The sequence below is a fragment of the Opisthorchis viverrini genome (genome assembly GCF_000715545.1).
Source record: "Opisthorchis viverrini unplaced genomic scaffold opera_v5_52, whole genome shotgun sequence".
Lineage (NCBI taxonomy): Eukaryota > Metazoa > Platyhelminthes > Trematoda > Opisthorchiida > Opisthorchiidae > Opisthorchis > Opisthorchis viverrini.
The window spans coordinates 36,583-63,877 of record NW_008751708.1 but is presented as its reverse complement, the minus strand read 5'-3'; the positions used below and the strand labels follow the sequence as shown (position 1 = coordinate 63,877).

Here is a 27,295-nt window from a genome sequence, read left to right as displayed (position 1 = left end):
GTTGTCCATACCTGGAGGAATTCTTCGTAGAGAGGGACTTTGGACCTACGCTGATACGCCCAGAGTGTCATTTACAGGTCCTCAACGAGACTGAATGTGGGTACAAGGTGTGGTTTTCCGTAGATGTGCGGAGTGTACTGAAGTCATGCATCAAGGATTATATACAACAGGGATATCTAGATTTGCTTCAAGGAGATCCGACATTGTAACTCAGCAAAAGGATTGGAGGTTGCAGGTTTTGGAGTGGGCGGTGGATGTTTCCAACTGAACATCAACAAGTGTCCACAGGACTGAACATTTTTGGCAGATGTGTTCCAATGTTTTAAACTATAACAGTATTTTGAATAATATTCCATAATTCTGTGACGGAGATAACAGTGACCACAGCAATAACAAATTAACGACCAGCTTGCTTGCTTCTTATATTGCTACAGGTTGATAAACCGATTATTATGCCAGTAAACTGGGTGAGTAGATGTGTAGTCACCAACCCTTCGTTATCAGCATGAATATCATGAAATTCAAAAGCTTCCTGATGAAAATTTATGTACTTAAGCTGAAAAAATAGACGACCAACCCTACTTTGGATATTTTAATTAAATCATTGATCTATAAGAAGGACCACATTGCACTTTGGGGACGCGCTTGCACTTTGAATGACGCGATATCACTGGACAGGCAGAGGAACATGGGATGCCAAGAAGAAGCCAGGATATGGATCACACCGACAATCTACTCCACTAGTTCATCTAGTTGAGTACGTCGCAGGTGTTCACACGAAGTATCTTCTCGTTACCATGGCCAAGTAATGCACTGTGTGACGAAACTAATATACGTTTGATAGCGACAACTTTTGCGCTGCAGTAACCACTTGAAGGACTCTGTTTGCATACAGCAAACTGCAGGATTCCTCAACCATCTACTCTACCATATGTACCTTTTATTTTTTATGACCTCGCAAGAGTATGCATTATGACCGAAATTGGTCATATGTATCGGAGAGTTACTGGGTTGGACGTAGAGGTTAGAAAATCTGAGGTCAGCTGGACCACAGTGGTGAGCTTCACCAGCCCTGTGTATATGGCATCACAAACTGGAACCCAGAGAGTTCAGAGCCAGAGGCACCTCAGCACCGAGCACAATAAGACAGCAGGGGAGGCCTGGCTCAGATATCACATGACCACCGACCAATTAGGACACCGAATAAAAAACAGACCAGTGGAACCACCTGATTGAACATCCAACTGTTGGCGACCGTTAGCACCGGCTACCAGCAGGCAAGACTGCTCAAAGCACAACCGTCAACTCATCATTACGCTCTGCTGTGGTCTCCAACAATACACTGAAGATGTCATCTCGATTGGTGATGAAACGTTTGCAATCAAATCGCCTATCTCAGCGAACAAACTAACGACCAAATATTATCTCCATTGGCATATTAAAAGTCAATTAGACCTTATATGGCCTTAGAAAATGGAACACTTGTTACAAGAACTGAATGAGTTAGTTTTTCCATATGCATTATGTGCAAGATATGATGATGAGATCGTGCAAACCAGATCGTTGGTTGCAATCGATTTTCTGTTGTTTCCAATTTTATCCTGATTTACTCGATTGTATGATGGTTCGGGACACGAAACAGATGGGCGCTACTGACAATTCTACCAAGGATGAATCCCAGGTTTAGCATTCCTCCCTATCTGGGGTGAAATCGTCGAAAAAAGTCACGCGGGAATAGAGGGAAGCCGTTGAAGCGATTGTAAAGTGGCATCTAGCCCCGCTTTTACACTGGTTCGACCTCACGAACAAATAGGCCATGGCAAAAGGTCCAACTTTTAAGTCTGGGTTCCTGCGCAGAAGCGTAGATCAGCTGATGTTTCACCGAAGCACAGTGTTTATTGACCGAAACCAAACGTACACTAGCCAGAATGTGGCGATACATATAGCTTAAACGCAAATGCGCTATCTAATGTAGGGTCACAATAGGGTACCAAAAATCTCATTTGATTCCCTCCGTTTTTTATGATATCGATCGGGCGAGAGGCATAGTTGTAGTGCTTGCGCAACCCTCTGGTTAGCCTTTGATCCTCTCGAACGCCGTGGCAATCAGTAGTCGTAAGTGTGGAGCCTAACCAGCCCTTTTAAATAAGTATGGGATCGGATCCTTAGACGGAGAACCACGGCTAAAAAATTTCTTAAATTTACGGAAGGCAAATAGGAAATCGCATGAGTTAGATTATATGGATAACTTAAAATTTTCCATTGGGATGCCACTGCATGCCCTGATCAATAGCCAAGACTGGTGGAAATATCCGGTGACATAAGCGCTAGTTATCCAAAAATTTCAAAATTTCCTTTTTTTCAGAGTGGTACTGAGTTCCGGAAACTGAACTGAATGGTCGACTAAAGTCTGTGACAATAAGATATTCACCATAGCGTGATATTGTTCTCTTCCATATTACCCGGAAGCCCACCAATAATCAATTATATTAACAGAAAATGACAAAACTTCCCCTACTGGGTAGCAGGATGAATGCATCAGGGAACAACGGAAAAATTCACCACGCTAATAGAACTGAATGGGTTACTCCTAATATCTCTCGCAAAACCAAATTTGTTGGCAAATGAGTGTATTTCGCTATTCACTGAGTGTTACTGATAACTTGGAGGTTTCACATGAAACTACCGCGTGCCGTGTTTCATTCGATTTAAAATGTCAAATTATTTGAGAATATTTCAATAAAGACTTCGTAATCTCTACTCATCTGTTGAAATTAGCCCAGACCCCAAACTCAGTCCTAGACTCCTTCGGATTTTCGGTATATTTTCGTGAAATTTTTGGCAAAACGCTGAAAATACATTTACATAATGCAGGAATCTAACAACAATAAGTTTTTGCCACAGATCGCCGAGTATTATAAGGCAAGTGGGTGGCGTAAACTTGAATATGATCTGAATGCAGGATAGATGGCTTAGACTACCTCGTTTAAAGGTCTGTTACGACAGGCCTTTTACAACTGTCGTAGTACCGGAATACGTCTGCCCTACACAGGAGGGCAGGAACGCAGACATTGCTGGAAACGGTTACACATGTAGCTACACTGATATACAATTATGCGTGGAAAACCAACATCCATTTGACTATAATGAGGTGGAGGCCTAGCAACAATTCTGGTCGTTCATATAAGGCGTGTCGTTTACAAGCACACAGGTCAGCAGCAAACGTCTTAGATCATAGATCACGTTTTCGAAGGGCTCTGTGTGGCCCAGTGATTATGAAACCAGTGACCACGTTAAACCCAGACTTTCAGAGTCCGATTTTGCCAACGTCTGCTTCGACAAATCCAAGAAGTTTGCGACTACACTCAAGCAGTATGTAATCGAACAACAGTCACCCATCCGCACACGGAACGCTGGTTTTCGTAACTGATGATACTTCGTTAGCAACTGCAGCCTAAGTTTAAACTTGCAACGATGCCACAACTACCATTTGTATAAGTGTAACTCCGCAGCTGGTCAGATATCAAGGAGCGACTTCCTAGTCCCGTTCATATCCAAAGCCTTGGGTGCCTTAAAAGTGCGAACCCTTACCAGCGGGTGTAAGGCAGTGAGTACAACGGACTGGTTGCATCCCAGGCCAACTTTTTAGAATGCCGGAGCTGAATGGAGGACAAATTCATGTATTTGAAGTCTAGGGGTAAATACCAACTGAAATCTCCAAACATTCTAACTAAGCATTTGTCGTTCTTCATGTCGGAGACCTTTGTGCAGTATAGGTTGGACAACTTAGGCTTAGTGCGTGAGAATGTCAAGGTCACGTACTATGAATCACATGCAACGAAAAGCGAATTCTCCTGGTGGCTGAACAGGTGAACATGCGTTTAAGTGTGAGAATGTCAAGGTCACGTACTATGAATCACATGCAACGAAAAGCGAATTCTCCTGGTGGCTGAACAGGTGAACATGTTCGCGTTTAAGTGATGTGAGCGGAAAGCCCAACGCCTCAAATGACGACCCAGTAACATGGTTGTGCCGATCGACCGACCCACCAGTTAGGACTTCCCAATCAGCTTGCGCAACAGAAGCTTGAAACCTGCTGGACAGCTGTTTTGTGATCACCCATAATTTTCTAGGCAACCCTCATGAAATCCGATATGATAAGGAGGTGGACCACAGTTTGATGGTTGGTCAGATCTGCTCTGTTAACAAGATTTATTGTGAAAAAGATTTTCTGCTTCCAAACTGAGGGATAAAAGTTTTCCCAAGAAGTGAGTTTAATTAAGTAGCTCGCAGTTTCGGCTGGCTTTCTGATCGCGCATTTCTTGTTTTGCGGGTGTATATACTTGACACACCCACAGGGTACAATAGCCGGGAGATATTTCCTTGGCCTACCTATAAGTTTGGCATTGTTATCCATGGTCCAATAGAGAAATCGACTGAGGTCGAAAACTGTTTACGTATTTCAGCTTCTATGTTTCGGGTTACAGGCATGGAAATGTTGGTTGGTCATGTTGTGAATCTTTGTTTTCAAAACCCTGTCGAATTACTATATATATGTCGAGTACAAAAGTTTGTACAGCATAACAGTTGCAGTCCCATGGACCACACATAGTGACAAGGGGCGAGATGGCCCAAGTGGTTAGAGCGCGAGTTTACTGACCGGAAGATCTGTGGTTCGAACCGGACCTCTGCCTCTCGACTTCCCCTGCCTAGGCTTGGGCAACCTGGTAGTATCTCAGCCCTCGTGCAACCTTCGGGTGGCATGGCAGTTAGGCACCGAAAGGGTGCGACAGTTGAACGATTTTTTTACGTAGTGACAAAACGCTGTTCTTAACAGTTCATCCTAGAGCATCTCACCCAGGAAGCGTGATTAACTCCAGCTGAATAAACTGACGGTATGGCAATTAGTCATCTCAAGAAGGCTCATACCTTCCAATGAGAGATCGGGGATAGCGAGAAAGATAGTGTCGGTTGACCTTCCTCAGTTTGTGCGCACAATCATTTTTCATGAAATCTCTTCGTCCGAATGATTAATTAATCTGGAGACAGCTTGCTTAACCTGAAGAAGTATTCATCTAGGCCTGCTGCTAATGTTTACCTTTAGCCTGAAATTTCGGGGCTTCAATTTCCCTTCCTTTCATACCTATGGGCAAGTGATACAGTGTTGCACCAGAAGAAACGGGCGCCGCTGTATCCTGTCTAAGCAAAAGACAATCACACTGCTGTTCAGCCGCTCGAGTCCAAACGGCTGGGTGTTCCACCACTGACCGGAAGGTCGTAGGTTCGAAATCCTTCGAGTTCCGTGAGGTTCACATTACGGATGAGTTCCTATAAGGATGAAACAGCTGTGCAGTACTCCGCAGTTTTTCAGTGTAGACTGGTCTCACTGATAGGAAGAAACCTCTACTGAATCATAACACTTGAAGGATAAAACAGAACTTCTAGTATATCTCTAAAATTAGAACAACGGCAAGATTCATGACCCCAGCAAGACTAAGTACGGTCAGTCGTTAACATCACACATTTAACCAATAAACTAACCATATCACATGCATGTTTGATAGATAATCTTAGTGTTTTTTCATAGGTATCAGGTAAAAGTTCAAACCTTGAACAGTTTAAAGCAATGGTATTCGAAAGCAGCCTACAGAAAATGTTTGTAGAAATTTAACGTGCGCATTCGCTGAATCTAAAGAAGTACTGAGAATCGAACAATACAACAACAACAATCAACGCTGAATTTGCTATACATGCTTACCAGTGCGTTCAGTACTTTCGTACTTCCGATGTAGTGTTTTGCTCTGGCATGCTCAAATTCTCGGTCTTCACTTGAACTGGAACGGCATAAGGTCAGGTGATCTGATGTCACCCAATGCACACTCGTCACATTTTTTGGCTCAGCCAAATTTTAGGGTCTGCCTTGAATTGCGCAATACTTTCTCTGCAAAAGCTGTCATCTGCATGTGACAGATGCTTTGAAAAGAGGCTTGTTTCACGAAAAGTGAGAATTAGATACAGGCTCTTGTCACTGGTTTAGTTAGGCCTGCAGTCGATCGATCACAGTTTCATCTCCTGGATTTCGGCCCATTTCCGGGTCCCGCTGGTAGTGCAAAGACCGACCAGTTACAGAGATCATCATCCTCATCGATAGCATGACATCAGTGCGCAATCCGGATGCTTCGATGCCATGGAGTCCAGTTTGGGTGCACGAACTGCTTGCTATCCTGCTTGCTCCAGAGTGAGTACATTGGAGGTAGCCAAATAAACTAGGCATCGAAGCTCGAAGATTGATTTCGAGACGCCTGAGGAGGTATGTACCGAATGACGCGCAGATGTGGTTTGCAAAACTGATGTAGCATGAATGGAGTCACCAGTCTTCACTGCTGGACCAACAACGAGGGATTTGATATTGAGGTGAAGAGAGAGGGGGGGGGGAAAATATGTGTGAAAGAGAAAGAAGGAAGGCATCAGCAGTAGCCTGTTTTCGATTACTCTGTATGCAACAAGTAGGGCGACCCTGATGATGGCACCACGCGACGGCCGATACGTTACGGGTTTATTCGTACGTGAGTGTTTCATGGTTGTACATGGACTGTGATACTTGCAGGTCATCCAGACCTAGACAGGAGGACGGTTAGGGATCTCAACCAAAGCCTTTATCTCAAAGGCCTGACCGCATAACAGCGGTGTTTGGCTGGAAATGCAAGTGCATTTCAATTTTTTCAGAACAAGTTGCCACACATGTACCAGCCCCAAACCTGGAGGATAAAGACATATTGCCAAGATCTTGTTGAACTGAGATTCCTGCCATTTCCAAGTATTCGATTCGCGTCAACAAAACGATCGTTTTTTGACTCGGCGATAAAAGCCAAGTAGTTGGCAAACTTTGTTGATTGATTTTCGTCCGTCCAACTTCGCTCCAGCGGGAAACTACATTTCCTTCCCATGATGACACTGCAGCCATCTGACGGCGGTATTGTCCGAATCGTCAGATGAAGATACAAAATTGGCTCCTTCTACATTGATTCCTCCTGGTGTATTCGAATGGAGATCCGGATACGACAGAATCCGAAAGTGTCCTTCAACGTGAGCTACCCGTCTGGGAAAACAAAATGTCCTTAAGTGCGGGATGCCCCATATCTAGGAGTTAAGCCGTTCTGCGAACAAGCACTTAGGCTCACTTCATGTGTTACGGTAGAATGCTACGGAAATCGTACTTCTTGAATTGTCGAGCAGTCAGGCGGATGTATTTATTTTCACCGTAAGAAATGATCAGCAGCAACGGGAGTTGACAGCGGTGTGTTCGGAAATTCTCTTGCTTTTCGATAAAAGACTTGAGTTTCGTATCGTTCACATCACAACGTACAATAACCTAATCCACTTGGCACAAATCACCAGGCAAAAGATCGACCCAAAATGAAACCAGCAGTAATTCATTGTGAATTCCTTTGACAGCTGATGCATCATTGGATTAGTTGCATGACATTTGGCAACAGACACTATACCGAGTTTTGAGTCTAGCTGTGAAATCGATTTATCACTTTTCATTCTTTAGTTCCGCCATCCGCTATCCTGTTAAGGGAGCAAACATACCATTTATGTGCCCCGTTATTAGGTTTCTGTATTTATTCTCATGTTTCGTAACTGCCTTCGTGTTCTACTGAGCCATTTTTCTCAAAGAAACCGTGATTTCAATCCCTTTGGAGCTTGACGTAAATCTGAAACTCGAAAAACTGCAGTTACTTTACAATGCCGGGCATTGACAATCCACTTAGCACGGAAGCTTAACTGGTTGGCATTTTCGTTTCGACAACTCTAGCTCTCGTGGGTCGACGTCTGAAATGTTGAAAACATTTGGTTTCATCTCCCTGCCATCTAGAGGGGGAACGGGCTTGTTTGAGGTTCTATTGGTTGCAATTCCATGTCTACGCAAGTGCGCAGAGGCAAGAATGGTAACAATGACTCCAGTCAAGAATTTTCGGTTTCCTATCGGCTTCTTCATAAAATCACCATAACTGGGTTTGGCGGCTAATCTAAAGGCGCCAAGTTCGAGGGTTAAACCCGAGTGGTTGAGATGGTAGGCCACGATCATATATGTTCGGTTACCCGCATCTGCTAAATAATATTCGGGAACTCAGCAGACGTGTAAGAATTCTGATGAAGCGCATAAACAAAAGAACATCAATAGCATTTGGGTTGAATAGCCATTCAGCAAATTTCTCGAAAAAGATTATCGGTGATGAGCACGTTGTTCTCAACCGCATTCTGGGCAACATTACACTAGCAGTAGCTATCGGTGTCTGGCTGTAATGTAGCAAAGTAACCGTCAGGCGAAGTGGAATGGGATATGAGAAGTAAGGATGAAATACGACCGAAGGCACTGCCAGTAGCAACGTGTGCTTATTTCGGCCCCGAGTGAATGCCTAGAGGTGTAGGTACCTTGGAATGATTGTGGTAACCTAGCACCAAGTCCCTTCCCCGTCCACCTTTATTCTTTTCTTTACAATAAAGCTTTCAAATAAATCATGGTTGTACGGCAGTGAGGCATCGGTGTTGAACACTGATGTCATGCTGTCGGTGATGATTGTGATTTCAGCCGTCCTGGTGCGTGCAACGAAGGGAACATTCGGGGTGATTTTGCGAAGCGACGGCCGATTCGATATTAGATTACTTTTATTGTTACAACTCATGCTTGTAGGATAGCCAAAATACTGCCATGGCAATGATAGAAAGATAATTAGGGACGTCATTCGACGAGCGTGATCCGAATGACTTGTCACAAGACAACAGCAGTTAGGTGGAGTTAAATAGAAAAGTTTACATTTTGTGACGCATGTTCTGCCCTTAGCCACAAGAATAAGGTGGTTCCTATCCAGTTTGAGGTCTTTATGGAAGTCTGAATTACTGAGCTACCTCAGGCGGAAGAGAAATCCTGGGGTAGGAGGACTAATACTTCAGCGAGCTTCTTTCATTAGATTCTCTTGCCTCAATTTTGATGTCTAACTTGACATAACTCAGTCACTTTTCGAACTTTTCCTCCAAATTGTATCTGCGCATCTGATGAACGTTGTCAATAACTCTACAAAAAACACTAATAAAAGACTGACAGTCCATGGGGTTGGCAATAAGAAAACTTAGCCTTATTATAACCAGTCACAAGTATCATTGTTGCATTGCATTTATCAAGGAGCATTTCACGGAGGCTAAGAGTCAGAGTTCAGTAAGTGATTTGTGCACCTGTTCTTTTACAGACAGAAGCACCAGTTTCTAAAATTGAAAACGTACGGTAATTTTCCGGATTAAATCCTGGCACAAGTATATCGTTGAACCATCAGTATTAAGATTATTCGGCTTGTCTGTGAGGCCTGCTCACCCGGAAGACCTCTCGAGGTGCCGATAACTGAGCTTTCAGATGGAACAGGCTGAGCAGCAATGACAGCAGTAAAATTCGGAACTCAGCCGCTAGAGGCAATCCTTGTGACGTAATCATTCAAGTGCTGTTTACAATGAACGGCAGTATGTCACCGTTCCGCCAAGTCAGTCGCTAACCAGGTCACATGTGTGAAGTGACGCTGACTAACCGGCTTGATCTAGGCGGTATTACTGAGGGTTGAGCACACAGCACCAATGACAGATTAATAGAATGGAAAATCCAAAAAGAATACAACTACGTTTGTCCTTGGGTTAGTCATACAATGAGATTATCAGACCTCCATGGTGGAATCATCCATCGGCCTATGTCATTTGAATCAGTAAATCAATCTTCACAACAATCAAGGAGATAGAGTGTGGCCCGAGTGTGTGCCGAATCCCTCTAATTCTAATCACCTAATCATGAGAACGTTGGAATCAGTCACGACTCGAAATAGAACAACTATCTAGTTTTCGACGAGCCGATAACCGTTTGCGGGTATTCACTCGGAACAGCGAACGTAACTCCACTCCTAATTACAAGAGGTCAATAATCGTCCAACGCAGCCAGAAGCTTGCACGGAAATGCCGTATAAAGCTGTGCATGCCCATCCATTCTGACGTTCAAAACAAAGTGAACCAAAATGGTTTTCCATCGTTATGAGAGTATCAGTCTCCTAGGAAAATGCATCAGTCACTCTTCCATAAATCCCCATTCACACTTGTTAGTCGCCAGGCTTTAAACCACTTTGTAAATGACTGTTCACAAAATGTTCACCAAGGTTCGCACTAATCTAGTCTACATATTTATCCCAGGTTAGCTGCGTCCGAGATCAACCGCAGTTTTGCCGAATTACATTGCTTAGATTGAACACAATCATTTTGTTGAGTTTTAATCAGAAAAGACTCGGTTCACTGTAGGGAAATCTGTTTGTTGATGCAAAACCATGAGCATTTAGCAAAGTACAAACAGCTTTGGTCACCTATCTCCGGATACTTCACTGAATGGTCAAATGTGCCTGCTCGTTGTTGGTCTAACTGGAACTGCAGCGCTTCGGGTAGTTGTAGATTTGCTTGTGATCTAGTTCAGGATAGCTTTCTCATCTGCCAGTCATCTGGGCACTCAACTTCATTTGGACTCTCGAATAACAAGTGCGATGTGGTCACATGAATTAATTCATATTCAGAAGCTTGACCATATGCAACCCGCCGCTTCCGCCTCTGAGTTCCCCTTCAGGAGCAAAAGTGACCCAGTGAAGCGGTAATAAATACACAGGTGGCGGTGTTTGAAGAGGAAAATTATGACCGGTGTCCTCGACCAGTGGGCTGTCACGCTAAACCCGAAATGAACCCAGGTAGCAAATAAGAATTCAAACAAGCTACGATACTAGTGTCCGACTGGATGTTCAAAAGAATGTCAAAGTAGTTATGTACATGATGATGGATTGCATGTGGACGAAGAAGATCGACTTGTGAAATCAAGAGACTGAACCCGATGCAATTCAGTGAGACTGATACTTGTAAAAAATTCCTAATTGATGATAATTTGAGGAAGTCTGGTAAGTTATATTTAGGTTTCCGTCAGCCAATTTATGCTGAAAAGTCGATCACTGTATAGCTATTCCATCCTTATTGGGAACCATCTCACGAAACTCAGGTGGTTTCGAATCCGCAACCTCGTTCCGCCACAACCGATCAATCAACATTGTGATCAATTCGCACTTAGGCAGGATGTAGCGGCACTCATCCTTCAATCACATCACGAATCACGTATTGGCTGGCTCATCGAGTGACAACTTCCCAGGTAGAAGGTTCACATGTCGTGTCAATTATTCTGCCTTGTGAGCCACTAATAGTTTGTTCACAAGGTTGCTGAAAATCCTCCGACAGCCTACGACCGCTTTCGCCCTTCTTGGGGCTCATAAGGTAGTTGCAGCCCCTGAGTTTCCCTCAACCTTGTTTATGTGGAAAAGCTGTAAACCTCCCAAATTTTATATGGAAATTGTAGCAACCTACACAGGCTAACAAACCTTCAAATTCGGTGTTGCTATACGCCCTTGCAGCAAATATTTTTAACCTTGTTTTTGCATGTTTCCATCGAATTTCTAACCTGTGTAGTGTGAAGCCAAATACACAATAAAATTCGCACACAGGAATGAGTCACCTGTGGTATCTACCGTACCAGTGCGTCGTTATGCCACCACAAGTTACCGAGCAGCATATCTATTAGTCCAGAAAAGTACACCTTATAGTGTTCGGATGACAGCTCCTCCACGAGTCTTAGTCTGCAACATTTCACGGGACTTCAGCTTTCCGTACGCATCCACCTCAAACAATTGTGCGGAAATTAACAACACTTTTCAAAACAAGAAGGCTCTGTGCCGTCATTAGCTGGAAAACAACCCAACAGGTGAAGAGGACCAAATCGACGAATTTCAATAAAATCAGTAGTATGGCGCCATAGTGGACAAGAATATATCACATTTGCTTTCGACAAAAGACACCCGCACGTGTGATGCACGGAGGAGATATAGAATACTATGTACAACGTATTTACAATGAGTTTCATCGGATCTAGAAATGGGTATAATTTCTGACTCTTTCTATATACCTCGCGTTATCCTGAAAGCAAACGCCCCTTCCATGTTTGTGGGATTCGGGAAGGAGCATATATTCTGCTAATTGTTCTCCATCAGTTCTAAGTCAATTTCCGCCAGTGGTATAACTGCTGTGTGATCCGACTGTGGGGAGCAGAATGAATTGTGTTGTTTCTCAAGCCGCCTTCGTCTGGTAATAAGGCTGTGAGTGAGCGGAGTCCCACCATCAGAACTGTCAGAATCCGTGGAAGATAAAGAGATTATTTCGTCTGGGTTTAGCGGGATACTCTCTTTTGGTTGATCGAAGAAAGCATCCTTGGAGGTTGCATCCGCACCTTGCTCACATCCACTGTGTCGGATACTTGAATTGTCACAAACTTCCGTGTTTGTATCATCAGCCGACATTGCGCGAATTGGCTCAAAACCGATATCCGACAGTGACGGAGACACATTAGTAGGGTATTTGGAGCGGTTACCGCTGGAAACATACAGACCAGAGGCCTCTTCTGTGACAGCTTCAGGCGTTTCATATTCTTTTTCTTCCTCCATTGATTCAGAGAGATCTCCTAGATGGGGATACCCGTGCCGAGAAGGAAAATTTTCATGCCCAAGGGTAGAGCGCATCAGACTGCAAGCGCATCCACCCATTTGTGACTGTAATTGAAGCACAAAGAGTATGCGGTCAGCCAAGACCGTAGCATTTATGTGAACAATAGTTAGCTGATAGGAACAATCAAGGTAAGTGACGCCAAATCAAGAAAACAGAATAACCGATTCACCGGGCAAGAGGGACCTTACATACAGCAGCCCGAGCGGTTCTTGAGCCTTGAAATCACTACAAGCAGTCATTGTTTGCAGACCACTCCGATAAACAGAAATAGTAACGCGGAAAACTCATAGCTCTCATCTTACCTGATAAATAGTCTCATCTGAGGTGACAGAGTTATCACAGCAAACCCGACGACACCGCAGACAAGAGGATGAAGGAGTATGATCAGTGCAATGTAATGTGTCCGAGGGTAAAATGCTCTTGCTTTGGTCCGCACCGAAACAAGGCTCTTCAAGGGGTCGGGATGCCATGGAACCAAATATGAAAATACCGTTGGGTAAAGTGAGTGAAGGACTCTCTGGAAAGGATATGGGACGGCGCATAGATGTTGGACTATGGTTCAGCGTAGCGTATTGGAATTCCATTGACCGATGCATTTCACCATGCTCACTAACGGAGTTCTCTGCCTCGGACTGACAACGGCAACTATTGTTCACCAGTGTATTCGTGTTAGACGTGTCCGTCTCCCCACTTAGACCACGTCTACGTTTGAGGCCAGCAATCCAATGATTCTCGGCCTCTCGTGAACACTCTGCTGTGGTGAAGGGTAACCGTGGCACGAGATTTGCGGATTCCGGTTGAACTGCAGTTGGTTGGGACCGGCACCGGATAGTGTCATCTTTAGTGTTTAGTCTAAATTGGAGGGTGGCGTAGTCAGACATTCCGGGACCAGACGGACCACTGGGACCCGAACAAGCGAATTGTAGGGACGACAAGGCCTCTGAACCGGAATGCTGTTGGTTAGATAAACGGGGATCTGCGTCCGACCGAAATCCAACCTGAAATGCGATCACAGCCGAGTATCAAGAAGTTCAGACTAAAATGACGAAGCATAGACTGACATTAAGATGATCCGAAATATGAAACACGACTGGAGCAGGCAGCGTACGATCTTTCGCAGGTAATTCCATGGTTATCCAAAGATTTCGTAAAACGCAAGTCAGCTAAAAATGAAATGAATTTTAAACACAGAATGTAATGATGACAATTTAGCCGCAACCAACAAGTACCTCGATGACGATCAAGTCTACCACAATTTAGTGCAAGATGAAAAGAGAAGGGATAATCATGCAGTTACACATGTTGAACAGAGGACACTGAGTTGAACACTTTTTAGCGTGGCTGCAGAAATCGCGTCCAACAGTCCGCTTAAACAGTCCTCCTCCTGTCCTCGCTTACTAATCCTGGTGAGTTCACACTAAATAGAGGAAGCATAGGGACCGAGTTTGGCCCGTATAAGAGCTCATCAGCAGTGCACATCCTTGGTTGTGCGGGGATTCGAACTCCTGGCATTCGATACGTGAGGCGTGTGTTACTACTCCTCCCCATGTTGGAGGCACCTGGATTATCACATCTAAACAGGCAATGGTGCTCACGTTTGAATGATGTGATCGGTTCGCCCGACACACCGAACGACATGTCCTGGTTGTGTCGATCGAATGACCTGCTTGTCAAGACTTCCCAGAAGAGAAGCGCCACGGAAATTGAAACCCGCTGGACAACCCCGTCACGACCAGGGATATGCAGTGGTGATGAGCTGTAGTAAGACTGAAACTCGATTTCAGTGATTCCCCCCTTTGGTGTGGCGTTCAGCTGCAACACCCATTCGGTGCCTAGCTGCGATGCCACCCAAAGGATACACGAGGACTGAGATATTGTCAGGTTGCTGAAGCCTAGATAGGAGCAATCAAGATGCAGAGGTTGGGTTCGAACCACGGACCTGTCGGTCAGTAAATTTGCACTTTAACCACTAGGCAATCTCAGACAATCGTGTAGACTAACCAGAACAATTGCGGAGGACAGAAGGGCTGTTCAAACGGGGGTGATACGAACGCGAACTTTCAGTGTATTGCTATCAGTCACAGTGCGAGGTACAGCCGATCTCAGACAGCTGATTCCTCATTTCCGTATGGGGATCTACGGAATTAGTTTTATCAACAGTCTGTTGCTAGACGTTACGAAAACCTCCATTCACTGCCAAGACAGGAATAAAGTTCAATATCTACCAAAAATTTGCTGTCCCAGGTGACAAACTTGCACACCGATCGACCACTACAGCTCTCAGAGAGTGCAGGTACCATTCACAGAAATTAACTGGCCTACATACACAGTAACATCATCGGCCACTGTGTGAAAACAATATAAAATTCAGACAACAGAGGCATACTGGTAAAAAGTCGCACCAACAAGGTGTACACAAGAACAGTTAGGCAGGCAAAAACAGCGAAAACAATGTCCTAGATTCTGGCGTGGTGTGCAATCTAGCAACAACGAACAGCTGACTTAGGGTTGGACAACTGGAATTCGGCTACTTTTCACGGGAATAAATCGGTTAAACCAAGTAAACGTAAGACAGTGCTCCAATACTAATCTACCGATATGTCCTACCAAGTGGAAGCATTAACTCGGACGACGAAACCCCAGAGCACAGGTCATATTGTACCGTCACATTGGCGCAACTCCAAAGTTGAATCGTGTGAGAATTGTACCATAATCAGCACGTCCAGTACTCGGCTAGAAGTTTACTCTCATTAGTGGGACGAGACGTAGTTTCGCGATTCAACCTCATCCCCAGGAGACACTAACCACAACCATGAAAGAAACATTATCTAGTTCCCGTCAAATAGATTATCATCCTCCTACTCCTCCTCAATGTGAGACACCACAGTGGCACCACTACTCGGACACAACAACTGACTGCCTAATTAAACACCTTATGTCATTCGTGCTGATGATCTCAGCTCAGGTCTGCATAACTCTACTCACCTGTCATAGTGCGCAGGGTTCACAAAAGGGCGAGTCTGATTTTATTAACTATTACTGATAGATATTTAATACCAAGTTACAGTTTGACTAACAGGGCTGTGCATTGGTCCCTCCACCTAACAAGCCCATAATTATTTTTTCAGGTTCGGCTGCAGCGCACTTCAGATGCATAGCTGTCGTTCAACCCGAAGAAAGTCCTGGGGTTGAGATAGTGCGCGGTTACTCAAGTCTACACAGAAATTGTTTAAATGTAACACCCTTTCGGTGCTTAGTTGCCATGCCACACAAGGGAAGCACAAAGGCTGGGATACTACCAGGTTGCCCAAGCCGATACACGGGAAGTCGAGAGGCAGAGTTCGGGTTCGAACCACGGACCTTCCGGTCGGTAAATTCGCCTACACAGAAGTAAATCTAAAAGTCGAAGTTGGGTTCGAACAATGATCAGTAGTTTCGCACCTTGATCGTTGGGCCATCTCTGACTGACCCAACGATCGCAGATGGTTCACTTGTTTCTAGGACCTATGATCGGAACTTCATGACGAGAAAATGTCTAATTCTCGTAAGACAGTGGCAACCAAGCTGTTTTCCTTACATAGGCACAGGGTAAAACAACAAGCTGATAAAGAACACCACATGGTTTGTCACTTTTAACCATCAAGAAAGGTCAAGTAGAGACCCGATGAGGTAGTGAATCGAGTGAACGGGAGATTACAAGCAAAGTGAAACTATCAAGGACAGTTATATTTAACCTCCGGGTATACCCTGTCAGACATTTTTTAAGATGTGGTCGCGGTGTCGGGATTATGACCTCTAATGTAGCTAGAAGTTAATCGCATGACTGAATACGAGAGAACGGTTGGAGATTCATTCTAGCCGAAGTAAAGGAATATTATGGTAACGATCGCTAGGGAAACCTATGGGCTACTGAATTCCCATAGATGCTTGTAAGATGTTTCCTCATGAGGCGATACGAAAACAACAAGGAGCATGACAGGGCTACCTTAGTTAATTCACAGATAGAGTAATGCACCACATGACACAAAACCAGTGTGAACGGTGTATGGATAGCTACTTTTGGAGAGAGCATTCATACCCGGTTCATTACGTGAATGACTGCTCCAGAAATGCACCTAAAATCATGCACAGCTCACTGCGGTCAAGGATAGACCTGGCAAGATAAAATAGGTCCCACGGTGGGAAATTCACCGGCACACTTACGTCACCTACGGATTTTATGGAGTACACTAAGCTAGCTTTGTCTTAAACAACAGCATCGCCCTTAGTCGGAACTCAGAATGAAGTAACCACAAAATCACAGATTTGTGTCAGACATATACAAGGATATCCAAAATCCTCGGTCAGATAGCGGTTTCTAAACGAGATAAAATACAACAAACACGTGGAACACTTACCAGAGAGCAATCTGGAAGACTGGAACACGCATCGGAAAAGCAAGAGAATACTGCCTCCTGGAATCCAGAAGATGGAGTCGGAACAGAGATCGGAACCGAGGAAGACACGGAGTTCATCTCGGGTGATAAAGAGTAGGTGAATGATTGTGTGGCGTTACGCGGGCTTTCGAATCGAGCAGATGTTGGCGTGAAAGCTGATGGGTGGCTGCTGAATACAGATAGCAAGTGGTGCATAAATAGAAGATAACGACAGTAAAAACGAATAATAGAACACTGCATTAGAAAATTTAACTCTTAACCTAACTGACAACTTCGAAGTAAGCTTGAGGTTTGGATACCTGAAATTGCTAGTAAATCCTCATCGAAATCATTAGGTAATCAATGGGTTAGCTTCAATCTGGTGAACTATAAGTTAGTGGTGGCGGGTAACCATTTCAATTTTTACTGCTGAAAGAAAAGGAGAACATCAATTTGACTTTGAAAGCAAACAACTGGGTGTTGACAAAGTTGAAAGGCCTTGCATCAGTAACCAATTCCTCTTCCCTTAGAAGCTGAACTTTTGGAAGTGATAACAGTGATACGTTGATTAGAAAACAGACTTTGACACCACTTGTCGAAGGCGATTTTGGCGTCGTCTATATCGTAGTGGTAATCGGGAAACCTATGCTTCATTTGTGTTTCGGTCGGAGTTGAAAGTCTAAGGTTTTGAGATAGAATATCGGTCAAGCATCAATGACAGGTGCAGTCCAAAGCCCATCGGAGTCTTCTTTTCAACGCCCCACAATGGTTGGAGCAACTACCGGCTGTAAAGGAGACGCCCGATGGTGAATCTAGATGCATCTGCATATACCAGCCCTAATTGTTGCCATCAGAATGTTACAAAGTTCGTGCAACAACGACAAGAAAATAGGAGTTTGGATACGTCGTTGTTATGACCGTTTTCATTGTCCGGATGCAGGCCATTGTTCATCAGGAAAACCAGCATAAGCCATCACCTACAGTGCACTGCGGAAACAATGGACGCCGCACTATGATCTCATTCACACAGACTAGTGCAATGGGCACAGGATACATGGTCAATAGGGTCGGTGTAGTTATCGAAATTTACCACAAAAACAAGACCTTGTAAGCCGCACACGCAATGGGTGTTCGGGTGGCAGGAAAACGGAAGGAAAGTGGTTAGCATCTGTGAAACAGCCGTTAGTAGAATAAACTAAGACTACAGGCATATGCTACCGGAGAAAACTCACCGTAAGCTGGGTGGTATTCGTCTGAAAGTGGCTCTTACAAAAAAGCTACTCGCCTGATTCGAAAAAAAGAGAAGCGAAAAACGGTTCTTATGATGAGACGGCCCTTATAGTGGGCGATCTTAGGGAATAGATGTACAGTGCAGGATATGTTGAACAATGAGAAACCAGAAACCAAAAGGCACCACTTCAATGGACTTAAGGAGAGTTTTTGTCACCTAGCGATCAGAAGCAATCGAAAACTAGTTCGGGTCGAAAGAGATTTCTGTAATACAAAGACAAATAAATGTACAGGATGTGCAGGAAACCAGTGAGTAAATCTTCCAAGGGCACGTGTTTAGCGAAATCGCGAGAACACTTTGCCATTTTTGAAATTCTATAGCAGGATCCACTCCGGATAATAATGTGGAGTCACAGAAGCTGCAAAGAGCCACAGTATGAGTGACATGCACTACTTAGCTAATGTAGGCATCAAATAAATGGAAGCTGCTGACGGGTAAGGGCCATCCATATAAAAAACATTATTAGTGTCTGTGAGGTTATTATAAACCGATTTATAGCGTTCGCAATCCTAATTCTCCAAGTGCAGCTCTGACCTTATTTGCGAAAACCTATTATGAAAAAATGTACGACGTGAGCTTTGGTTACCTGTCAAACTGGCGAAAAAGGGGTCTCTCCTGAACCTTATGAGAAATTCATAGTAAGCTAGTAATCGGGTACGTAAGTGTAACCAAAGCTGGAATGGGTCAGGTTAAAAGCTCAAGGCGCACTAGCACACCTCAATCGGTTGTGAGGTCGAGGTTTTCAGCCCCGAATCTACAATTAGTTTGGGACGAATCCGACCGAATAACAAGTCGTTCGTTCAGAAAATGCTGTGTATTTCACTACTAAATGTGCCAGAAAGAAGCCGCTTTTGATTAGAATGACCACTTGATTTATTGGACCGTTTTCCAAGGATTTCGGTTACAAAAGCTTAGTTCAGCTCGGTTTCAGAAATGGATTGACAACAGTGACGAGAATTATATCAGCCACCGTAGCATTTGAAGAAATGTATCATGACCTCCTTCCTTTGTGCTACGACTGGACACCATCTCGTCGTCGTCCACGTTCCTCACGAACTCGATCGATATATTGCTCAATCCCAGTCACTGCGTTAACAGCAATGGAGTGCGCAGATGCGGATGTTAGCTGTATTAGAGAAGCAGTGACTTCTAGTATCACATCACTTTGAGAAGCCGAAGCATTTAGAGCACCAACAGTTGACTATGGACGACGGCGGTTTCGCATAATTTCACGATATCTCGGTAGGTTACGGTACTATTACTGCTTGATAGATCAGTTGACTGAATCCCTTAAAGAACGACTTTTGGTGGTACGGTCGGTTATGGGCACATCTTTATCTTCCTCAGAAAAGTACTTCATGCCTATGCGGTGCCGGTCTACAAACAGCGTCGTTTCTGCTTTCAACTCTGGACCCTGGTTTAGCTGCATCTGACCCAACTTCCTTACTGACTGACGCATTAATCCTGAGTGAAACAAGCTGAACATTGCAAACAACTACTAAAGTATGCAAGGTCCGCTATATTTGTGGCCGCTATCAGCTAACATTTACCCAAGATTTCAATCGTTTGTGCAAACTTTTTAATCATAATGTGGTATGTTATGAGAAGTTGGCTGACTATCTCCGCGAGAACCACTGGAAAACAGCCTCACCATGTTGAGTTTCTTTCTATCTCACACTCAAGTCAGTCACACTTTGCACCACATAGGTCAGAATGAAACAAATAAGGCAGCTGAACAATCCATCGACTTTTACCCCATTTCGGGTACTTTGTCAGTGCCTTCCTTTTCACGCAGGCCAACACTGGTTGGAGTAAACACTGGCTGAACGGATTTCAACGGTGTCTGTATATTCATGATTTCTTCAACCCCACTGATTGAGTCTCCACCGTAAGTCGAAGCAAAGTGACTATCCTGCAATCGTTCTTTATCTACCTAAATAGACATTTTGCAAGGGCAGCCCTAAGGTGTTGGTTTAGGTGCCAGAATGCTGATACAGCGGTGGTGAGGCTGGCGGCAAATAAGATGCCGGTATGATAAGAACATTGACAATGAAAGGAATTAAGATACAAAGCACACAGTGCATGACACGCTACCGCGTTCTGGCTGGTTTAGTGTACTTACTACTAGTTATAGACGTGACGAAGACAGCGGACATCGTCCCGCGCCCTTAAAGTCCGAAAATGCTGATGCCTAGTGACCAGAAAAAACGATCAACACACCAGATTTATGCGTACAACCGGGATCACAAACCACATTGTGCACCAGGGAAACCGACCTGGCCAGATAAGACTGAAAAATATAACTGTATCTGCACGGCTGTCGAAGCCTCGTCGTTCACATTTGCGTCAGGATTGTCTGACGAACTCTCGTATAGTTATTGTGCCTACTTATGCTCAGTCAAACGAACTAGGTAAAATTGGGATAACACCAAGATGCTGTTTGAGAAACGTAAAGCTATAACAAAAGGCGGATCAAACAAAAACAGAAATAAACCTACAGTGAGATCTATGATTTTGCTCATGGAACTAACCAACTCTGTCCAAAAAGTAAGTCAAAATAGGGCTCTCACCAGTACATGTCGTTCAAAGTCATCAAGTCAGCAGAAGACCGGCGTCATTGTCATCATCACCAGCAGTGGCATAACATCGGTGTTCAATACTGATGACCGGAGCGGAATTTGGATGATGTGTCTAACTGATGAGTCACATTGAGCGGCTTACTGAACAGACGGCCGCCGACGCATCCGAACACCTGGCACAACTATTTCGTGTGCACATACAAAGTCCAATCGATCAGCATTTATTACCTCCTGGTCACATAACATGGAGATTGCCAAGGCAACCCAGTTATTGTGTCACTTGTTGCTTAGATGAGGTGAATCACGTTTTTCAGCCGAGAAGCTGCAGACCAGCCTGCTAACAACAATGGTCTAGCGCCTTATAAATATGTGCAGTTTATCACTTCACGCTTCCGATCGCATCAGAAATGATAGTGGCATATGTAGAGTGACCGAATGTAACGAAAATGCATCCAACCATGGAACATCACAGGCGACCCGCAAAGATCACTAATCCTACGACCCCAAATATAAATAGGACTTGAGTGAAAAGTGAGAACCTGCGTGTGGTTCTCAACATCAGTCTTTCTTTTATTGGTTAGGCCCTATGAACAACGTCGACAAGCGGATCTTAGTGACTACAAAACAGCCTAGCTGGTGAAAGCGAACACAGGCACCGATAAGTTCCTGCAGCGATTTTCCTATCTCTTGAGAACACCAAAGAAATCTGTGCAGATTAGTGCAAGATTATTGACTGAGCTCCTGCAGCATTCTGGCCAGGAAACAGTTGACCAATCGGATGTTGGCCTGTTTGATCAGATTGATAATTCGTCCATAAACGCTTCATCATCATTCGAAGAAGTACCGTCAGTGTACATCGCTAAGTGTTATTCGAAGCGCCAGTGACCGATCAGATTAGTACAAGGAATAATGTTTCGACGAAAATTCTTAACAAAACCTGCAAAAGAGTGTTTTTTTCCTACAAAACCGACTGAGTTGACTCTTGATCGTTCGAGGCCGTTGCGACATGGAAGTCGTTGTTCAAGGGTTCGCAATAAGTAGTATGAAGTATTTCGGCACCTGACGCAGATTTTGCATATTTTTTAACCAATCTGCTCTATGTGAGACAAAATGTTATATCTGGCAACGGTTGCATGGGCTCAGCAGAAGTAACTGTGATATCAAGTCAGTAAAATTTCAGAGATGAATCGAAATCGGATAGATGCAGTTGACCACAAGCTATAGTCCCACCAGAGCCTAAGAAGCAGTGACAACGATCAAACAACCAATCAGCAGCAGAAATAAATGGATTGATAGATCTTTCAGGTTCGTGAGCAGAGTTGAAAACGTCTTGAAGATTATTGAACAGTTTACTTCCACACTCTGCGAAACATTAGTTTTCCTCAGCAATCCACGTCGGGATAGCTGCATGCATTGCCTGCCGGAGGTCACTGCAGGTTGCATGTCGGTTCGTCCTTTAAAGTATGTTTCTAGCCAAAAGCATGAGTGTCATATTCAGAGAACAGGACGGCCTACCAGCTAACAGTCCCTTAACCACATTGTCCCATAAAATCGAACAGAACATCAGCTAGAACCAGTATTATGAGTAATATGAGTAGTAACAGTTACGATTGAAAAATTGTGACCACTTGAATATCGGCTTAAGCTCCCGTTCACATCAGCTGATAGTCAAATAGTCAGTTCGTTCAACACCGATGATGGGATAGCACGTCAGTTCACAATGATAACCAGGCCGTGTGAAAATCATCATACCAACACGAAATACCTCTTCCGCCAAACGAAATAAAGCCACGGGATCAAAATAAGCTTATACATGCAGAGACAAGTAGTCCGAACACAAAACGCTCTTATCTGACCGAGGCCTGCTCAAGCGACGCCGTTTCAAAAGTCAATAAACATGTATGAATAGAGTACCTCTATAGGGGAAAATGTCGGTAGCTCAGGTAGCGTAGATGGTCGTTGGCTTGTTCACTCAGCTGGGCGATTTGATTGCAAACGTTTCATCATCAATCAAGGTGACATCATTAGTGCGTTATTGGGTAGCGTAGTTATGCGTAGCGCTGGGTTAGTGGTTGTGCTTTGAGTAGTGTCACGTGTGTTAATATGCGTGCTGGTAGACGGGGATGACCTCTGACCGCGATTAGTTGTTCGGTCGGGCGGTTCCATTGGTTGTTCTGTTATCCCGTGTACTCATTCACCGATTCCCACGTGGTCTTTGAGCTTGGCATCCCTCGCCGTCGTAGTCTGGTCTATGTTGGAGTGAACTTTGTCCTTCCGGGTTCCCGCTTGATTTGACTCCGAGGAGTGCCTTGTTTCTTCGTTTGTAAATCTAATGTCCAGTCCTCCTTGAGTGTTCCGGTTGAGATTTTGGTATTTTGCACGTACAGGTGCGTACATTGGATCCAGTTCGATGCACCGGTTGATCGAATCTGCCGTGGAGTACCATGCTACCAAGGACAAGAGGTCATGTCTCCTAACAGCCGCGTTTTATTCCTTTATTCGTGTACATAATTTCCTCCCAGTTCGTCCAACGTAGAATTTGTTGCAGTACCTCTAATAGGAGTTCGTTTGTGCTTGGCTTTATGGTTCCGCCTGGATGTTCCCAGAAAAATCGTGGTAATTTCCCATTCAAACACATGCGAACCAGTTGCCAAGCTCGGCAAACAGACCAATGAGCAAATGATCACCCACCAATTACCCATTAAGTTGAGAAAAAAACGGGCGCGAGTTGGATGGTAATAGGAAACATTCCATAAATCGGGATATGGAAAGGTGACTGTTTAATGCGAGCAGAAATATTTCTTCTAGGAGACTATTAGTGTTGGGAGGTTGTTTTTTACATCTGCATTTGTCTTCATTCAATACAGTCGCCGTTCCCAAACATAAACTAACGAATTACGGAAATCTTCGTGGATAAGACTTCGAAACTCAGGGCGCATTGTGAGTGGGACTTTACGATGCACACCTACTTTGCCCGTAAAGGGCAAGCCGAAAGAAACCTTAGGGAAAACCCTTTGTTTCGGTCCCATCAAGGAAACAAAGGTTGATGTAACAACCCAAAAGTACCGGCTTTCCACAAGGCGGAGCAGTTTGAAGCGTAGCAAATGCTCAGACCAAGGTTCGTTCTTAAAATGTTCCACCAAGACGCAAAACTGGACCAGCGCGTTAGCAATCTTAACTCACTAAACCCGCAAATTCGTGGTTCGGAAGTAAGGAAGAGGGGCTATTGGGCGAGAAAATCCACCACCAAGATTGTATCTTACTTTGATGATGCTTTCCGGCTTCGTGAGACTGTTTTATGTCCACGGTCTAGTTTGATGAAGTGCATTTATTGTCTTCGATAATGTTAACGACAAGCCCACGAAGCTTGAAAGGAAATCATAAATGAGGTAACCTTCACTATTTTTGTTGCACTTTCCGAAGATCATCGCATCACAGCGTTTCCACTTGTTTGGATCTATTCCTTTATGTTTCCTAATCAAGAGATAAACTTCAATTAGATTCAATTGATTTGGACCTTCAACTTCTCAAAGCGACTACCATAGCTGAGATTTGTATCACTGCTAGTGAACGGGAACGATGACTGAACGAACAAGAGCTAGAGAAACACTGGCAGTCCTGTTTGACGTCCTTAAATTGGGCAAAAATAGTCAGTTGGTGAAAGAGTTCATGCAAGATGCTGTCAGATTTTTGAGGTACACCTAGGGTATAGCTGTAACCATGATGTTGGATTTCAGAGAGTTCAGTCTAATCTGGCAATTGTAAATAAGCAAACAGCCGGTTCACAGCGAGTTTTATACAAGTACCCGGTTGTGTGGACTCGTCGGTAGGTGGGTGGACATATTGGCAAAATTCTGAAACAGACTGGAAAAGTACCACTATCCGACCGCAACGGGTCGAAATAACAGCGACTCTACCAACAATCTGACTAGTTTGTAAGATCCACGTGTCACACCTAGTACGCCTATCACCGTTACTGATTCACGTGTGACTTATAAAAGCGTTGAAGTTCACACGGCACTCGATGCTTTGTAGTGTCCCACGCAATAATTAGACCCATCTTGCAACCTAGATCTTAGTCCTCAATGTTGGTGCACCATGCATAAGCCTGACGCAGTGTGCATTCTCCTGTCTGAGGAGAACGCATAAAGAATGAGGCCAGTTTGTGAACTTTCCTTGAAGCTTTGAAGAATACGTTACTTAAGCCATACTCTCGTTCGCAAAAAGAACTTGAATAAATGTTGTTTCCATGCAACTCACTGGAGAACTCTTCATCTCTCTGTCACACCACACAAACTATATTCGCAATATACAGCTATTCAGAATGGGAGAAAGCCGAAGACGTACGGTGCATGTGATCAGGAATTAGATAAATGGTTGAGTACAGTGGTTTCGGGGGCGAGATGGCCCAGGTGGTTAGAGCGCGAATTTACTGACCGGAAGGTCCGTGGATCGAATCCGACCTCCGCCATTCGACTTCCCCTGTCTAGGCTTGGGCGACCTGGCAGTATCCCAGCCCTCGTGCTTCCTTCGGGTGGCATGGCAGCTAGGCACCGGAAGAGTGCTACAGCTGAACGTTTTTTTACAGTGGTTTCATTGACAGCTCGGGTTGCACAACAAGTCAACATTATGGAATTCATTTCGGATACGTCAGGTCCTCCATTTTCGACAGATTAACGGCAGGTGGCAAGTACATGTGCCTGGATGGTACCGGTATGAGTTCTAAGAACTAGTTCACAGATCAGTTTACACACCAATCAACTGAATAGCTTCAGTAGTCCAAGCGTTACCAGCCTAGATCAATAGTGACTCAATATCCAGCGCCAAATTTCGCAAGCAAAGTAGCCGATAAACAGAAAATTAGTTTGCCTTTGACACAACTGAAAATCCAATTGAGTGCGTCACCATAGAAATCGAATGACCTCGGGTGAACCACAAGTCCAGTTAGTTAGGTTTATCATGATGATGATAACAAATAAACTCTAAGGCGGGCAAGAGCGAATAGCTGAGCGGTAAATAAAGTTTCAAGTATCGGGTTACTGAATAGACTGAACAATTCAGTGCATTGGAAAGACGGACTCCCTCACTTGTGATTCTCGGTCACTAGGAAAGAGGACCAAAGTCATCAAAAGCCAAAAAATATGCCCTCAAAATACTTACGCTAAAAAGCCTATTTACAAGGGGAACGTGGATAACAGATCACGATGGTTTCTCACACCTGTCTGGCATTAACTACGGTTCAGTGGTTCATCTCACCTGTGTTGAGTAAGTCAGATAAAACCGCAAGCTGCTTTAAGACCCCTGCATCTCCAGTGCTTTACTGGTTACTGCGTGGATTCTGCACCCTAAAGTAGTGTCGACCCGTCGGTCTATAGAAAACCAACCGGTGATCTCCAGGGTCATAAATACAAATGTGACCTTGGTAAAGTTAGTTAGAAGAAGAATATGGATTGAGAACAATTGCCGGGGACTGCATGAGGGTGCATAAATTGGTTAAAAGGACCAGGCGTGCTGTTAATGAGGCGATTACAAACCGAAAGCGAATACTGAGTGAAACGTAGTGGGATATGAGTCGATAGTAACAATTTTATTCAGGAAAAATGCATTCAGACCCACCAGTGAAGAGATTCTACACCAGAAGAATTGGAGCAATCACTTTCGCTGAATGAATTAACTGATCCCGTCCCCCTAAACTGATTCCGCGGTTCTGTAAGACAGGATTTTTCAGCGGAGCCCAAATATCGCCCGGTCACAGCCGCAAGCCGGTCCAGTTGAGAGTTGGATCCACTACGCTGGTTGGATGAACAAGGACTAGCACCGCAAGCGTGAAAGTTACAACCTACTTGAACGCCGTAACTAGGATGCTGTGCCTTTGCGTCAGTTTCCGAGCAGAACAGAGGATGATGCCAACTGAGGCGCGAAGCCCGATTGCTGTCCCGGTGTCTGGTACGCAGAACTACTGTCACTCCGTTGGCTCTTACACAATTCGTGTTGGAGGCATCCAAGTGAGTCGACTGCCTGCTCATAGGTGTCAGGCGAATGGCCACCGGACGTAGTAAAGCATTCATTTGCCCCTCCGATGCGGGGCACTTGCAGGTTTGACTGTGGGGACCATGAGGCATTTGGTTCAGATCACAGGTGGCACTGGATGATCTACAGGCTCGTTTAGCTGGAGGATGGGAAGCAGAAACGTAGGACTCCGCCGCTCGTGTACAAAAAGATGCGTCAGGATGTGTTGCCGCGACTGAATGGGCCTTTGAGGTGATATCAGTAGCTACAGCAAAAAATTGGAATAAGATGGAAGTAGTTAGGTGATTGGTCAGGTGCACTAAAAGAATTCACATCACCGACATCAAAAGCGCTAACAGTTGTATCATACATTGACACCAACT

At 44.4% G+C, this 27,295-nt stretch overlaps 1 protein-coding gene across 1 annotated transcript in view; it reads right to left on the bottom strand.

The window, feature by feature from the left end:
• Positions 1-11,839: 11,839 nt before the first annotated feature.
• The window catches only part of T265_03557 (hypothetical protein), a gene marked incomplete at both ends in the record, with an annotated part of 29,362 nt that continues 13,906 nt past the window's right edge, over positions 11,840-27,295 (bottom strand). Inside the window, 4 exons of the mRNA XM_009168076.1 lie at positions 11,840-12,662; positions 12,921-13,616; positions 17,016-17,223; positions 26,520-27,177. Coding sequence (XP_009166340.1) covers positions 12,090-12,662; positions 12,921-13,616; positions 17,016-17,223; positions 26,520-27,177 — 2,135 coding nt within the window. The remainder of the gene's footprint in view (positions 12,663-12,920; positions 13,617-17,015; positions 17,224-26,519; positions 27,178-27,295) is intronic.